Source organism: Neoarius graeffei, chromosome 23 (assembly GCF_027579695.1).
Source record: "Neoarius graeffei isolate fNeoGra1 chromosome 23, fNeoGra1.pri, whole genome shotgun sequence".
In the NCBI taxonomy this organism is placed as follows: Eukaryota; Metazoa; Chordata; class Actinopteri; order Siluriformes; family Ariidae; genus Neoarius; species Neoarius graeffei.
This window is the reverse complement of record NC_083591.1, coordinates 48,880,125-48,896,509: the sequence shown is the minus strand read 5'-3', so window position 1 is coordinate 48,896,509 and position 16,385 is coordinate 48,880,125. Positions and strand designations below refer to the sequence as shown.

Below are 16,385 nucleotides of genomic sequence, written 5' to 3'. Positions count from 1 at the left end.
TGGACTCGGGTGACAAAGAGTTAAGTCAATTTTCTCGTCGAAGATGAACCCTGTCTGTGCATGCGTGTGTAAACTAGATCGTTTTTGACAAATGACCGGCCGGCGCGCCTTCTTCTAGTCCACTTCTAGTTTCCTCTGGTTTCCACAGTGCAGGGAAGAATTAGTGAAATCAGTGAGCTTGTGGAGTTGTGTCAGCCTGTACTCTTCAGAGCGAAAAAGAAATCGTTTTGTGCATGATCAAGATGGCACAAGTGGTCATTTTGGTTTTATGCTGCGCGCTGGAGAGTTTGGTCGTGGGGCAGCACGCGCAGGACCGAGTCGGACCGTGGATGCAGAGGATCCAGTGGGAGAACAACGGGCACGTGTACAGCTTACTGAGTACGGGCAGTGAGTACCACTCACCCTTACACTCCAGGAGGGAGTCCCGCGTGTACCTGAGCAGCCGAAGCCAGGCGGCCAGCCCACTTTCTCCTGCAGAAGCGCGAGACGCTTTGGCGCACTTTCGCGTAACGACGTCGCACCCGGGTGCCAGCGGAACAGCGTCCGCGCTCACGGGACATGACAACAGATACAACGTCCTAGCGAGCGGCCGCGCCACAGGTGCCAGGTATGCGCATCTGGTCTCACCTCCATCACGCCGAGGACTCACGGGGGCACCAGGCGCAAGACGTTACGCCACCGGTGCTGCGTCAAACAACACGAATTCAGCGCCTCTATCAGAATACTCAGGAAGCGGCGTCCCGAGAAGATCAGCCTCGATCACTGAGAACCAAGTTGTCCAGTCGCCCAGTCCAAACCCGGAAAGTGCGCGCTTGGAGAGTATGAACCCGCACCAGTCCTATCCTGATCCTCCGGTCAGTGTGGAGGAGAGCCCCGGTGATGTCGTAGCTACAGCGCCTGGTCCACTCAGAAGAAGACACCAAGAAACGACATCCGACAACATGGTCGGCGATGATCCTCGGAACCCACTGAAAAACCACAGGAATACCGTTTTCTATAACGTGTATCCATCTGGCCGTCGGGTTGTCACCGCGCGCACGCGCCGTCCTCCACCGGGAACTGGGTACGGCACGAGATATTTCCACAACGGTGAGCTGTGCGTCGGAAAGACATGAAGAACCATTTCCTTGCAGAATGATAGACTTAACCTACAACTGTTCATCTCGTTATGTGTGTAGGTCTCCCGGACCTCGTGCCAGATCCGTACTCCATTCAGGCTGGCTCCTATGTTCAGCGCATGCAGATGTATGCGCTCCGGTGCGCAGCTGAAGAGAACTGTCTCGCACGGTAAGTCATCACTGATGAACTGTGTGCTACGAAAAAGAATCCAAGTATACCATGCGGATCCATTATGCTAAATAATGTGCAATCAGATATTGTTGTTTTGTTTGTTTGTTTGTTTTTAAATCAGATCCACAATCCCAAGTCCAAAAATGTTGGGAAGTTGTGTAAACTGTAAATAAAAACACAATGCGATAATCTGCAAATCATGGCAACCTTATATTTCATTGAAAATACTGCAAAGACAGCATATCAAATGTTGAAACTGAGAAATTTTATTGTTTTTTTTTTGAAAAATATATATATGCTCATTTTGAATTCAATGTCAGCAATGCATTCCAAAAAAGCTGAGAGGGGCCAACAAAAGACTGAAAATGTTTTACGAAGTGGAAAATTGTCCTGAGGTCTGACGAATCAAAAGTAGAAATTCTTTTTAGAAATCATGGACACCACATCATCCAGGCTAAAGAACAGAGGGACCATCCGGCTTGTTATCGGTGCACAATTCAAAAGCCAGCATCTGTGATGGTATGAGGGTGCATTAGTGCACATGACATGGGTAGCTTACACATCTGGGAAGGCAAAATCTTTTTCAGGGAAGGCCTTCCTTTTTTTCAGCAAGACAACGCACAAAACTGCTTTCTGCACGTATTAAAACTGCATGGCTCTGTAGTAAAAGAGTCCAGGTGCTAAACTGGCCTGCCTGCAGTCCGGACCTATCTCCCATTTAAAACATTTGGCGCGTTATGAAGCGCAAAATATGACAAAGGAGACCCTGAACTATTGAGCAATGTATATCAGTATATCAGACAAGAATGGGACAGCATTTCTCTTTCAAAACTACAGCAATTGATCTCCTTAGTTCCCAAACGTTTACAGTGTTGTTAAAAGTAGAGGTGATGCAACACAGTGGTAAACATGCCCCTGTGTCAACTTTTTTTGAAACGTGTTGCTGGCATCAAATTCAAAATGAGCATTTTTTTTCAAGAAACAATAAAATTTCTCAGTTTCAACATTTGATCTGTTGTCTTTGTACTATTTTCAATGAAATATAGGGTTTCCATGATTTGCAAATTATCACATTGTGTTTTTATTTACAGTTTACATAGTGTCCCACCTTTTTTTAATTGGGGTTGTAGGAACCAACAACAATGAACAACTACCTGTGCATGAATTATCACTCATCAGTACAGACCACACCCACACAAATACATGTCCCCATTCATTCATCCACCTGTTGTTGGTGTTACTGTATTTGTTCTTTCTAAGGTCAGCTTACAGACCAACAGTTAGGGACATCGACTTTAGGGTTCTGCTACGCTTCCCTCAGAAGGTCCAAAACCTTGGGACAGCAGACTTCCTGCCTGTAAAACCCAGACACCAGTGGGAATGGCATAGCTGTCATCAGTAAGCACGATTATACAATTACTTTTTTTCCTGAAGAAGTCCATCAGGAGCCAAAGTGTAAATTGAACGTTGTGGGGATTTTACTGTAGATTTAAATGTAATAAATAGGCTACAACTTCCTTTGTGAACATTCCGTAGGCATTACCACAGCATGGATGCGTTCAGTGTCTATGATCTATTGGACATAAACACTGGCCGTAAGGTGGCAGAGGGACACAAAGCCAGCTTCTGTCTGGAGGATACTGGCTGTAGTCCAGGCTTCCGTCGGCGCTACGCTTGCACTGCGCATACACAGGTACACCCACATACAGCACAGAAACAACACACAACCAAATGTAGACTCGCATGAATGAGGACATACAATGCTCATGCACACACACACACATAACACACTGATTACTTTATGTGTTGTAGGGTTTGAGTCCTGGATGCCATGACACCTACGCTGCTAACATTGATTGCCAGTGGATCGACATCACAGATGTTCCTCCTGGTAACTACATCCTTAAGGTGAGAAGTGTACTTCGTATTGACTCTAGCACTCAGATATAACGACAGAAGTGCTTTATAGCATTGTTTCTTTGTTTTTAATGTCTGTAGATCACAGTTAACCCAAACTACTTGGTTCCTGAGTCTGATTTCTCCAACAACGTGGTGCGCTGTGAGATTTTCTACAGCGGTCATCACGTCCAGACTCATAATTGCAGGATAACCAGGTGAGATGAATGTTTTCTTATTGTTTTACTTCAATCATTATTAATCCATCATCAGTTTTTCATTCATTTTACTTATCTTGGTGGATTGTAATCTCTGGTGTCATTTGATTTAATTATTAACAATTCATTTTTAATCCTGCTGCTGGATTATAATTACATTCTTGACATACTTCAAAGACTTAGTGAGCAATTCACTTTTGTTTCTGCAGGAACTAAAACTCTTGGACATGTTAGTCAATCTTTTCCTCTAAATTTCTCGGTATTTTGTAAGCTGGCAGTTTATACAGTATGTCATTCCTTTCATTCGAATATTCAATAAAAACTTGAAATATTGTTGGAATAACGTGTTGGACTAGTTGTACTGTATATGTATTATTTGCTTAAATATTTCTTTGTCATTTTTAGTCTAATAGAATATCGTTTGCAGTATTAGAGTACAAAAAATACATTTTATAGCACATTTAATTTATAGCTTGTTATGAATATGTGCTTTGTGTTATTTTATGTGTATAGACAATTGCTTTTGAATTATTTGTATTTATTACATATGGAAATATAAGGGTATGGTATTCTTTTTTTTTTTTCTTTTTTTAATTTTAAGACCTGAGTATGTTTTTCTTGCTATTTGTGTTTAATTATGGTGACTCCAGAGTAGACCACTAGAAACGGTAATGACATGAAGGATTTCGTTCATGTATGCTGCATAAGAATGCAAAGATGCCTCCAAAAAAAATGTCCCAGTGCTTTCATTATTAAAAGAGACATTCCATGGCTAAGGCTGTTTCGCTGATACACAATAAACATCTTCGACTCTGACACCGAAATTGAGTTGTTTTTTTTGGTATTCAATTATAAACCCACTGAAGACTGTTTTGTCTGTCTGAGTGGACTATCAAGGTTGAAATAACAGACAGAATGGACATGCACTCTTTGCAAAAGCAAACACTGCTGCTGGTTCAATAAAATGAAGTCTGACCAATTGGTTGAGACAGTAGACTTTGCAGTATTTGGAAAGTTTTTGCATAAATGAGGCCGTGCATGTGTCAAGGACAAAGTCTTTCCTACCAGTCATTTTTTTTCTAGATAAATCGGGTGAATTTGCCTTGATTTTAATAACTTTGATATTTAAATCATATTTAATATGAGCACAATAATGCAGTATTTATTATAAACGGATTTTCTCATGCTGGTAAATGTTAATGATTCCCTCTTGTCATTTCCAATAAGTAATGGATAAAGAAATGGCTTTCTGTATTCACTGAAGTTGAACTAATGCACATTCCTCTGGTGTCATTTTGAGTAAAAGAATGCAAAACAAAATAAAACACATATCTTTCTAAATAAAATGTAACTGTCCTAAGCACACATACCAGAGTCTGTTATATGTCTGTATTTCTCTGCATATTACATTACATTACATTACACTGTAAAAAAAGAATAGTTGAGAATACTTGAAATTTCAAGGCAACAGTCTGCATTAAGAATTTTATGTTTTGCCAATGATGTGCCCATGATAATCCAAACTATGATAAAACTGTTATCTTTATTAAGAATTCTTAATTAAGTCAATTTTCAATTCCTCATTCTGCCAACATAGATTTCTCTTTTTGCTGAACAGTGGCATTCACAGTAGTACAAAAAGGCAATTGAGGTTATCAGACCTCAATTCAGACCTGAGGTTATCAGGGGGGGCTTTTTTCACCTTTATTTGGATAGGACAGTGTAGAGACAGGAAATGAGCGGAACGGGGAGGGATCGGGAAATGACCTCGGGTCGGAATCAAACCCAGGTCCCCAGATTTATGGTATGGCGCCTTATCCACCTGAGCCACAACGCCATACCCACAATGTGGGTTTTAAAAACTATTTCAATATTGAAGTTTTGTAATTGTGTAGAACAATGAAAAAAGGCATGTATAGTTTAATGATAAATTGTGATAACCTTGGGGGCGTCGTGGCTCAGGTGGATAAGGTGCCATACCATAAATCCGGGGATGTCGTGGCTCAGGTGGATAAGGTGCCATACCATAAATCCGGGGACCCGGGTTCGGTTCCGACCCGAGGTCATTTCCTGATCCCTCCCCGTCTCTCCCGCTCGTTTCCTGTCTCTACGCTGTCCTATCCAAATAGAGGTGAAAAAAGCCCCCCCAAAAAGTCTGATAACCTCAATTGCCTTTTTGCACTACTGTGAATGCCACTGTTCAGCAAAAAGAGAAATCTATGTTGGCAGAATGAGGAATTGAAAATTGACTTAATTAAGAATGCTTACTAAAGATAACAGTTTTATCATAGTTTGGATTATCATGGGCACATCGTTGGCAAAACATAAAATTCTTAATGCAGACGGTTGCCTTGAAATTTCAAGTATTCTCAACTATTTTTTTTTACAGTGTACTTTAATGACATTTAGCAGACACTGTTATCCAGAGCGACATACAACAAATCCAGAGCAGCCTGGGGAGCAGTTTGGGGTTCGGTGCCTTGCTCAAGGGCATTTCAGCCATTCCTGCCGGTTCAATGAATCAAACTGGCAACCTTTTGGTTGCAAAGCTGCTTCTCTAACCATTAGGTCATGGCTTATATTTGTAATTAAAAACATAAACCAGTTTGGTTGTAAATGCAACATAATGATTTCATTATGTTGGTAACAATAACCTGGATTTAAGTCCATAACTGAAATGATATGAGTGTAAAGTGCAGATAGAGGCTTTCTGATTGTCTTCAGACAGGACTCTCTGAGGATCTCGGTGTGTTTGCTCACAGTGACTCGTGAAGACTAAGCTGGGACAGTATTAAACTGTCTTGCGATGTGTTCACCGTGGAAGAATGACTTTCTCTCTCTCTCTCTCTCTCTCTCTCTCTCTCTCTCTCTCTCTCTCACACACACACACACGTTCTCACATTCTGAACAGGATTTACGTCACAAGTTAGGATATAACTGGTGTCTGATGACCTGGTATTCAAGTTCATATGGCTCAAGTTCTGTAAACTCACATTTATGCAGCCACGCGTTAGCTGAAATCATTACACAGCTCATAATTATGCTATTATGCACCTCATCAGTTGAACAGTAATGTGAAGGAAGGCCAAAAGCCAAATCTGAGGCTAATGAGAGCACTGTTTAAATGGAGAACGGTTTGTCCTGGCCAGCTAAAAGCTGAAGCTCAGCCAGAATACCCTCCTTTTCTGTTTTTAAAGATGTCTGGAAAATCCCCCCCGCTTTCTCTTCTCCTTGCTCTGTTCTTCCACATCTCTGTATTCCTGCCTAATATTGACTCACATGGACACTCGGGCTGACTGGCAGATCAGGCCGGTTCTCTCCTGCGGCTATTTAGGGTAAATTTAAAAAAAAGAACAGCGAATTCACTCTTTCCTTGATGTCAATAAAGAGGCCTGCAAAGGGTCTTTTGTAGCGGTGGGGAACTCGCCACAAGGCATGTTGCACAGTGAGCTTTTGCACTGAAAGACAAGGAGCTGTTGAGTCTGCCTGCGTCAGGGGCTGCCCATGGTGAGCTTCTCTCAAATATGTCACGCAGGGGAGAAGAAGGAGGTTGCTGTTTGTCCAGCTGCCTATGGACACCTCAGGAGGAATCATCTGCTCACTGGGTGTCTGCTCATGTCCTCTTATATTAAGCACCATAGCACAAACTATGCACTTATATGATTAACCATCTGGATGTAATGTACAGTAACTGGGATGTGTGTTGATGTGTATGATACTGCTCATCACCAAAAGTGTACTGATATCTAACTATCCATCCATTATCCAGAACCGCTTATCCTGTGCAGGGTTGCGGGCAAGCTGGAGCCTATCCCAGCTGATTGTGGGCAAGTGGTGGGGTAAACCCTGGACAAGTCGCCAGGTCATCGCAGGGCTGACACATATGCCGCTTTTCCACTACAAACGCGGCTGAGTCGGGCTGAGCCGTGCCGTGCTGAGTCGGGCTGAGTGGGGCTATTGGAGTTGCATTTCGACTACCACCGCGCTGAACCGTGCTGGCTGGAAGTGGGTGGACACATTGGGTGGAGTTAGCGAAAGTGGGTGGACGTCACGTGATGTCGTTAAGCGGCGCAAACAGTGACATCAGTGAGCTTTTAAGCGGTAGTCTCACGACCCGGATAGTAAACAATAAACATGGAGGACATGGAGTCGCTAGTGTTGCTGGTCTTGGTGCTGTGGCTTGTTGTCACCGACAACGCCAACTGATACTGGCAAGAGCGTATAGATGAGGCAAGGCGCATAAGGCTTCAGAAATTCTCGTAATTCGTAATTATTATTCTTCCGGGTTTACGGTGTTTACAGATCCCAGCGTGCTCGCGGGGCGTGTGTGGGCATGTGAGGACACTCCTCCTCACCAATCAGTGCACAGGGGAGTGTCTGCTCACGCCCCCAGCCTCACTCAGCTCGGTTTGGCTCGCTTCAGCCCCACTCCAAAACCGTGCGAGTTTTGGGTGCTAAGCAGGGCTGAAGCGAGCTGAGTCATGCTGTTTTGAGATAGTCGAAACGCGAGCCATGTCGGGCTGAAGCGAGCTGAAAAAGGGTAGTGGAAAAGGGCCATAAGAGACAAACAACCAGTCACACTCACGGTCAATTTAGAGCCAACAATTAGCCTAACCTGCATGTCTTTGGACTGTGGGGGAAACCGGAGCACCCGGAGGAAACCCACACAGACATGGGGAGAACATGCAAACTCCACACAGAAAGGCCCTTGTCAGCCACTGGGCTTGAACCCAAAACCTTCTTGCTGTGAGGCGACAGCGCTAACCACTGCACCACTCGGTATCTGACTAGCTATCTTGAATAACTTTTTTTTTTTTCCCCCTCTCTCTCTCTCTCTCTCTCACACTCACAGAGCCTAAAGGTTAGAGAAGCAGCCTTGGGCCCAAAGGGTTGCCAGTTCGATTTCTGGGACCGGCAGGAAAAATGTGAGGGGAGTTGAGTGAATGAGCAGTACTTTCCCCTCCCTCTGTATCATGGCTGAAGTGCCCTTGAGCAAGGCACCTAACCCCCAACTGCTCCTCGGTTGCTCTAGCATAGCTGCTCACTGCTCTGGGTATGTGTGTGTGCTCATTGCTCACTTGTGTGTGTGTTCACTGCTTCAGATGGGTTAAATGCAGAGGAGGAATTTCTTCTTCTGGCTAAAGCTGATCTCATACCAGAGCTGCACACTGTTAATTTCTGTAAATATCTGCCACAACTCGCTCACTCACATCCGGATGTGCAGTGATGTCATGCAATATTTTAATTGTGGAAATTGGTTATGTCAACAATTTAGGCATGCATTCATTATATTACATTAATGGCATTTAGCAGACAGTCTTATCCAGAGCGACATACAAAGTACCCAGAGCAGCCTGTGGGGTAGTTGGGGGTTAGGTACCTTGCTCAAGAGCACTTCAGCCATTCCTGCTGGTTCAGGGAATCAAACTAACAACCTGAAGATTCTTTCATGGAGAATCTTCTCCATGAAAGACTCCTTCCATTGATGTTAAATGCACATCTTCTTGCAGAAACCTTCACCATATCAAAGATTATGCAGCTTTTAAGCCATGCATGTGGAATGTTCACCATTCAAATTCCCATATTTGTTGTTACTATGAACATGGTAACAGATTACATGGCAGGCATATAGCAGATGCTCTTACACAGAGTGACATACAAAGCACCCAGAGCAGTTGAGGGTCAGGTGCCTTGCTCAAGGGCACTTCAGCCATTCCAGCTGGTCCAGGGAATTGAACCAGCAACCTTTTAGTCCCAAAACTGGTTTTCTAACCATTAGGCCAAGGCTTCCCCCATGGGAAAGCTTTGTGAGGGGGTCATCATTTCAAATTACAATCAGGTAAAAATTGATTTGGGTGTCCAAGATGGCTGCCGTAAAACTGCTTTTCATTTTAACAGTCCTAAACTACATACAGTCACTGGAGAACTGGTTGAAATTTGAAGAGAAGATATCCATAGAAAATATTTTTGGTGAGGTAGACTTTCATTACTCGTTGGCTGCATTATCTGTCGTTAGAGTAGACTAACAAAGCAAAAATAATATGCCTTGAATTGATCAAATATGGGTGGTGTAGTGGTTAGCTCTGTCGCCTCACAGCAAGAAGGTTCTGGGCTTGAGCCCAGTGGGACCTTTCTGTGTGGAGTTTGCATGTTCTCCCTGTGTCTGCATGGGTTTCCTCGAGGTTAGGCTAATTGGTGGCTCTAAATTGACCCTAGGTGTGAATTGCTGGGTTTCAGTCACGTGACTTTTCTTAATGGTTTTACCAGAAGTGAAATAGCTGGTGGTCTAAAACGGCTGCTGTAGTGCAAACAACTAGCGATAACTTATCAGAGTACGCTCGTAATCTAGAAGCCACTGCTCGCTTTAGATCTATTCAGAAGATTGCTGTGTGCAATGGAATCGACCCCTACAGTCTGGGAAAGAAGGATTTGTCATACGATCTTGAAAACTACCCTTCAGTCGAGTTCCCCGACATCTCGAACTATCTGGTGTTGCAGACGTCCTTCTACACCGCAAAACAGATGAAAGCATAGAAGAGTATGGAGGCTTACAACTTTTTTGTACGTGGCTGGGTAAAGGACCTCGCTATCAAGTAGCTGCCAAATGAATCCTGTATTGTTTTTGCCCGTGTAAGTATGTTTTTTTAAGCTTTTCGTTCATGTCTTTACAACGAAGTGCTGCAAGTTGAAGTGTAAACAAACAACAGTTTGCTTGATTCTCACTTGTGCTGGCTCTTATCTCTCAGGTAAATCATTCACAAAGATCATCAGAAACCCCTTTAAAGACCTGGATCTTCGTTAAACAAGACGGAGAAGTGATCACGGCGCATTGTAACTGTATGACTGGGTAAGAATTTTGTCACGACCTTCATGCATATGGACTTTGTGAGGAGTGAGGAGTAAACAAAGAAATAGCTGGGGACTTTAGCACTTCGTGACTAAAAAAAGTACCGTAAAATAATGACACATAGCACGAAAAGTACTTGGAAAACACTAATGACATAGCTGAGAGGGATATACAAACCTTTCACCAAGTGATCACTGCAAACTCAAGCATGCTTCGACTCCGCTACCTTAGATTAAGTGAGAGGTTCAAAAGCCACCTTTCTCGACGTCTTTCTGTGAAATCCTGTGTTCGTTCACCCTTTTTTATTAGTTCACGGGGAACCCTGAAGAAACTTTTATCAGTTTCTCGGTTTGATCAATTCGAACAACCTAAAACGACACAAGCGTAAGGCATTTTTCATGCGATCAATGCACCTTCTTCGTACAAACGCTTTGTCAACTGATCTTTGGTAGATCACCAGCTAAAGTTTTGAATAACTAATGAGGCGGCTGTGCCATCACGTGAAACCCAGCAATTGGTGTTTGTCTCTATTGCCGCTTTTCCACTACAAACGCGGCTGAGTCGGGCTGAGCCGTGCCGTGCTGAGTTGGGCTGAGTCGAGCTGAGTGGGGCTGTTGGAGTTGCATTTCGACTACAACCACGCTGAACCATGCTGGCTGGAAGTGGGTGGACACATTGGGTGGAGTTAGCGAAAGTGGGTGGACGTCACGTAATGTCGTTAAGCGGCGCAAACAGTGACATCAGTGATCTTTTAAGCGGTAGTCTCACGACCCGGATAATAAACAATAAACATGGAGGACATGGAGTCGTTAGTGTTGCTGGTCTTGGTTCTGTGGCTTGTTGTCACCGACAACGCGGACAGATACTGGCAAGAGCGTATAGATGAGGCGAGGCGCATAAGGCTTCAGAAATTCTCGTAATTCGTAATTCTTCTTCTTCCGGGTTTACGGTGTTTACAGATCCCAGCGTGCTCGCGGGGCGTGTGTGGGCATGTGAGGACACTCCTCCTCACCAATCAGTGCACAGGGGAGTGTCTGCTCACGCCCCCAGCCTCACTCAGCTCGGTTTGGCTCGCTTCAGCCCTACTCCAAAACTGTGCGAGTTTTGGGTGCCAAGCAGGGCTGAAGCGAGCTGAGTCGTGCTGTTTTGAGGTAGTCGAAACGCGAGCCGTGTTGGGCTGAAGTGAGCTGAAGCGAGCTGAAGCGAGCTGAAGTGAGCTGAAAAAGGGTAGTGGAAAAGGGCCATATGTGTTAGCCCTGCAATGATTTGGTGACTTGTCCAGGGAGTACTGTTTGCCTATAGTCAGCTGGGATAGGCTCCATCTTGCCCGTGACCCTGCACAGGATAAGCGGTTATGGATAATGGATGGATGATCAAATACATTTTGGGTATATAGAAAATTGCATGAAATTATTTCTGAACCACAGACTTTAACTTTAATGCAGCAGGTCGTGTGCGATAGATCCTCACAGCTCCAGGTTCCCTGATTTGATCCTGAGGTCAGGTTTCTTTCTGTGCATGTTCTTCCTGTGTCTGTGTGGGTTTCCTCTGGGTTCTCAGGTTTCCTCTTACATTCCAAAAACACGGCAGGAGGTGGACTGGCTAAGATAAATTGCCTCTAGGTGTGAATGTGTATGTGGTGTGAATGTGGTGCGCTGTGATGGACTGGTGTCCCATCAAGGGCCCATTCCCTTCTCATGCCCAGTATTCCCGGTATACACAGTCACAGATAGATGTGCGTTTGTGTGTGTGTGTATGCATGTGCATATGCATGTAACCCGGACACTGCACATTTGTGTGTGTATGTGTGTGTATGTGTATGTGTGTGTGTACTAGCCCCGTCACTGGTGCGCTGTCTTACACACATAGCAGAGAAATTCCTCTGCCCCTGAGTCACCACAGACAAGCAGAGGAACGGGATAAAGCCTAATCATCATCCAGCAACGATAACATCCACAGTGACTCCTTACACAACTCTCAGACACCAAGACTAACGTACAGCGTCCACATCTGGCACTGTTCATGGCTGTATGCATGTTCTCAACCATGTTATAAAAAGTGAACAGTTCAGGCAGCGCAGTGAGGCAGCTTCTGTTTGCACTACAGGACACAGACTGTGGTTTTTCCTTTCCTAATTGGAGTAAGCCTGTCATTATTTACTGAAAACATAATTTCTTAGCTAGTTGGCCGGTGTGTCCTAAATGCTTACTGAAACAAGAACCTGGTGTTTTAAAATGTTCTTGTTTAAAATGGTACTCAATAGCAGACATTATCTGCTCAAAGAAGGAGAGGAAAGTAATGGAATGAATCAACAACTCAAGATTTTTTAAGGATGTTTACTACAGAATTGCAAAATAATGTTTGTCAAGCTCATGATGGCTTTAGTTGTACTGTATTTATTGCTAGTAACAAATTAAAGGAAAAACCATCAAGTCTGTTCATAAGGTGTCGGGCCACTACAAGCAACCAGAACAGCTTCAGCGAGCCTCTTGCCCTGTGATTTGGGGCGGGGTCACCCTGGAAGAGACCACACCCATCCGAATGTAAATGTTTCATCATAAGAAACTGAGAAAAGCTTTGTTTTTACTTGCAGTGACATTTCCTTCTAAGGGAACAGGTGAATCCAAACCATGCTAGCAAATCGCAACCACAGCATACTTCTTCTTCTTCTTCTTTTGTTTGGTCACTGTAGATCTCAATGTTTTCATACAGCAATAGGATGGATTTCCCTACTCAAACCTGATATTAGAGATGATGATCTCATCCAGTTCTAGTCACAGGAAGCAGCTATGTGCCAAAACCAGCCAGGATGTTTTCTTCTCCACTTGGAATCTTCTCTGCAGGTACCAACACCAAAATCAACTTTTGGTTAACTTTCTGTCTACATGTACTCATATGTGGGTGTGAAACCATAATGTTTTGGGTGTGGAGGAAACCAAAAAATGCTCGGACTCTCCCACTCTGCCCTTCAGACGTAATAAATACAGGGTTTATAAAAACATGCATGACTTTGTATTTTTGGCTTGTATATCTGAACGTTTTCAGATTCAGCTTTACCTGTTTACAGAAACCATAAATATCCCTATGCTTCTTATTATTCAGCATTGGTCCTTAAGCCTGTTTTAGAAAGCTGTTTACTCTGTTTATTACAGGCTATGTATTATTACAAGGGTGTTGGTACATTTCCAACCACAAAGCACCAGGTTTATGTTAACTGGACACTGATATAACACAGCAGAGCTGAGAGAAAAAGAAACGTACTTCGAAAAAAAACCAGCCAGTTGGATTAAACCTGTCTTAAAACTGCTCTAAGGTTATTTGATAAAACTAATTTTAAAAACATATCTGAGTTGCTAGCCACTGGTGGTAGCAAGCTAGCCAGTTTATGATAGCTAGTTAGCAAAAAAAAGTGGGGGGTCGGGGTGGCTTGAGAACACAAATCAGATCAGATAACAAAATATTCAAAGAACACAGGTCAGGTAATGAAAACTCACACACTGTCAGAAATAGGGGTACAGTAGGGGTTCATTTCTGTCCCCTAACATACAACCTACACTAATGTACCCCTTACGGCTCATTATTGGACCTCAAGGTAACTATTGGCCCTTTTCCACTACCCTTTTTCAGCTCACTTCAGCTCGCTTCAGCTCACTTCAGCCCGACATGGCTCGCATTTCGACTACCAAAAACCAGCACGACTCAGCTCGCTTCAGCCCTGCTTAGCCCCTAAAACTCGCACCGTTTTGGAGTGGGGCTGAAGCGAGCCAAAGCGAGCCGAGTGAGGTTGGGGGCGTGAGCAGACACTCCCCTGTGCACTGATTGGTGAGGAGGAGTGTCCTCACATGCCCACACACGCCCCGCGAGCGCGCTGGGATCTGTAAACACCGCAAACCCGGAAGAAGAAGAATTACGAATTACGAGAATTTCTGAAGCCTTATGCACCTCGCCTCATCTATACGCTCTTGCCAGTATCTGTCCGCGTTGTCGGTGACAACAAGCCACAGCACCAAGACCAGCAACACTAACGACTTCATGTCCTCCATGTTTATTGTTTACTATTCGGGTCATGAGACTACCGCTTAGAAGCTCACTGATGTCACTGTTTGCGCTGCTTAACGACATCACGTGACGTCCACCCACTTTCGCTAACTCCACCCAATGTGTCCACCCACTTCCAGCCAGCACGGTTCAGCGCGGTTGTAGTCGAAATGCAACTCCAACAGCCCCGCTCAGCTCGACTCAGCACGGCACGGCTCAGCCCGACTCAGCCGCGTTTGTAGTGGAAAAGCGGCATAAGTGTACTTTTTCAGGGCCAAAAAGTTACAAATATGTTCCCAAGCAGTATATAAAGGGTACAAATAAGTACCTTAGAGGGTACCCATATGGTCCAATCCCACAGAAGAGTTACTGTAGCACAAACTGCTGAAAAAGTTCATGTTGACACCTTTCTGTTTTCACTAGCATTAACGTTTTCAGCAGTTTGTGCTACAGTAGCTCTTCTGTGGGATTGGACCATATGGGCTAGCCTTCGTGTCCCATGCGATGCCCCATCAATGAGCTTTCAACACCCAGGATCCTGTCGCTGGTTTACCGGTTGTCCTTCCTTGGATCACTTTTGGTAGGTACTAACCACTGCATACTGGGAACACCCCATAAGATCTACCATTTTGGAGATGTTCAGACCCAGTCATCTCGCCATCACGATTTGGCCCTTGTCAAAGTCACTCAGATCCTTACGCTTGCCCATTTTTCCTGCTTCCAACACATCAACTTCAAGAACTGACTGTTCTCTTGCTGCCTAATATATCACACTGCTTGACAGGTGTCACTGTAATGAGATAATCAATGTTATTCACTTCACCTATCAGTGTTTTTCATTTTATGGCTGATTGGTGTAAAGCACTGCTGCATTGCTCTCTTTAAGCCCAGTGTACACAGGCGATTTTCCGTCGCTTGGTTGTGCAACTTTTTGACACAAGCGAAAAATTGCTTCGTGTGTGGATATTTGCGAAGGCGATTTTTTGTTGCTTGCGACAGATCGCAGGTATCAAACATGCTTGATATTCTGTAAGAAAAAATTACCAGTCACTGACCTGTTGCAGAAATATCGCCGCATGTGCATGTCTTTGCAATAATGAAGCGATCACCTCCAAAGGCTAAGCCAATCCCCACCCGCGAAGTAGTCACATGATTTCCACATGACTTGCATCCCTCTCCCCAAATTCCCACTGGTCACAGATAACGTGCACATGTAGCTACCCGAGAGGGAAAAAATCTAAATACGCGTGCAACGGAAAATCACCCGTGTGCGCCAGGCTTTAGGTAGAGATAAAGCTGGGGCTAAATCCCATTGTAGGGCTATCAGCAGGTAGTCAAAAAGCACTGTGGGTAATGTAGGAAACTATTAACCAAAGTGAAAAAGACCAATATGCTGAAGAAAGAAGTATAAAATAATAATGTTTTTCTTAATGCAACTTAATCTTTGATATCATAGTTAATTATAAAATGTAATATATAAGTTTTTCAAGGTGGATTTTTCCTTTAATAATGTATTTATACCAGCAACAGAAATAAATAAAGATGCAGGCTCCATTACAGTCCTGTGCAAAGCCAATTGGTATAACTCTTAGCACACCCCTGCCATTCGACAGCTGATGAATACTTTGGCTTCATTGTCTCATTCTTTCTCTCCTCCTCATTCTTGCTCTACTTTTCCTCCTTCCTCCTTCCTCCAGCACTATGAACAGCCTGTCTGCTCAGAGCATCTCTGGGACTCGCTCACCTATTCTTAGCCAGGCGAGACTGGAGCACTTGATTACTTTATTATTCTTGGACCAAATACGGCAAAGTCAGAAGGTCGGTTGTTTGAATGAACATTAGTTTTAGGGTGTTGTTTTTGGTGCAAACAGCAGTCTGACATTCCACAAGGATAGACATACCATTGTGAAAAGGAGAGAGGGAAAGTAGACCGAGAATTCATAAACGCAGCTATCCATCTGTCACACAAAACTTCTAAAAAGAGGGTTATAATGTGGGGAGGATAGATACAGGTTCAAAGCCTGTCTAAATCTCACGCTTACCTAATGCCTGAGGTATCACCGAGGCCACTGAGTACACTGATGTTTTGTGTGAGC

General features: G+C 43.9%; 1 protein-coding gene across 1 annotated transcript; it reads left to right on the top strand.

The window, feature by feature from the left end:
• Window positions 1-220: 220 nt before the first annotated feature.
• loxl5b (lysyl oxidase-like 5b) lies at window positions 221-3,691 on the top strand. Its single transcript, XM_060905373.1, has 7 exons — window positions 221-1,089; window positions 1,179-1,287; window positions 2,551-2,688; window positions 2,827-2,983; window positions 3,103-3,198; window positions 3,289-3,404; window positions 3,614-3,691. The coding sequence occupies exons 1-7, from the start codon at window positions 234-236 to the stop codon at window positions 3,618-3,620; spliced, it is 1,479 nt and encodes a 492-aa protein (XP_060761356.1). The 5' UTR covers window positions 221-233; the 3' UTR covers window positions 3,621-3,691.
• The last annotated feature ends 12,694 nt before the right edge of the window (window positions 3,692-16,385 follow it).

What these genes read in the sequence shown, in the direction of transcription:
- loxl5b (XM_060905373.1), top strand. Translation starts at nt 234, where the DNA reads ATGATCAAGATGGCACAAGTGGTCATTTTGGTTTTATGCTGCGCGCTG. An exon ending in GAAGAGAACTGTCTCGCACG is followed by an intron (nt 1,288 to 2,550) that starts GTAAGTCATCAC and finishes GTTCTTTCTAAG; the next exon opens with GTCAGCTTACAGACCAACAG. An exon ending in CTGGTAACTACATCCTTAAG is followed by an intron (nt 3,199 to 3,288) that starts GTGAGAAGTGTA and finishes TAATGTCTGTAG; the next exon opens with ATCACAGTTAACCCAAACTA.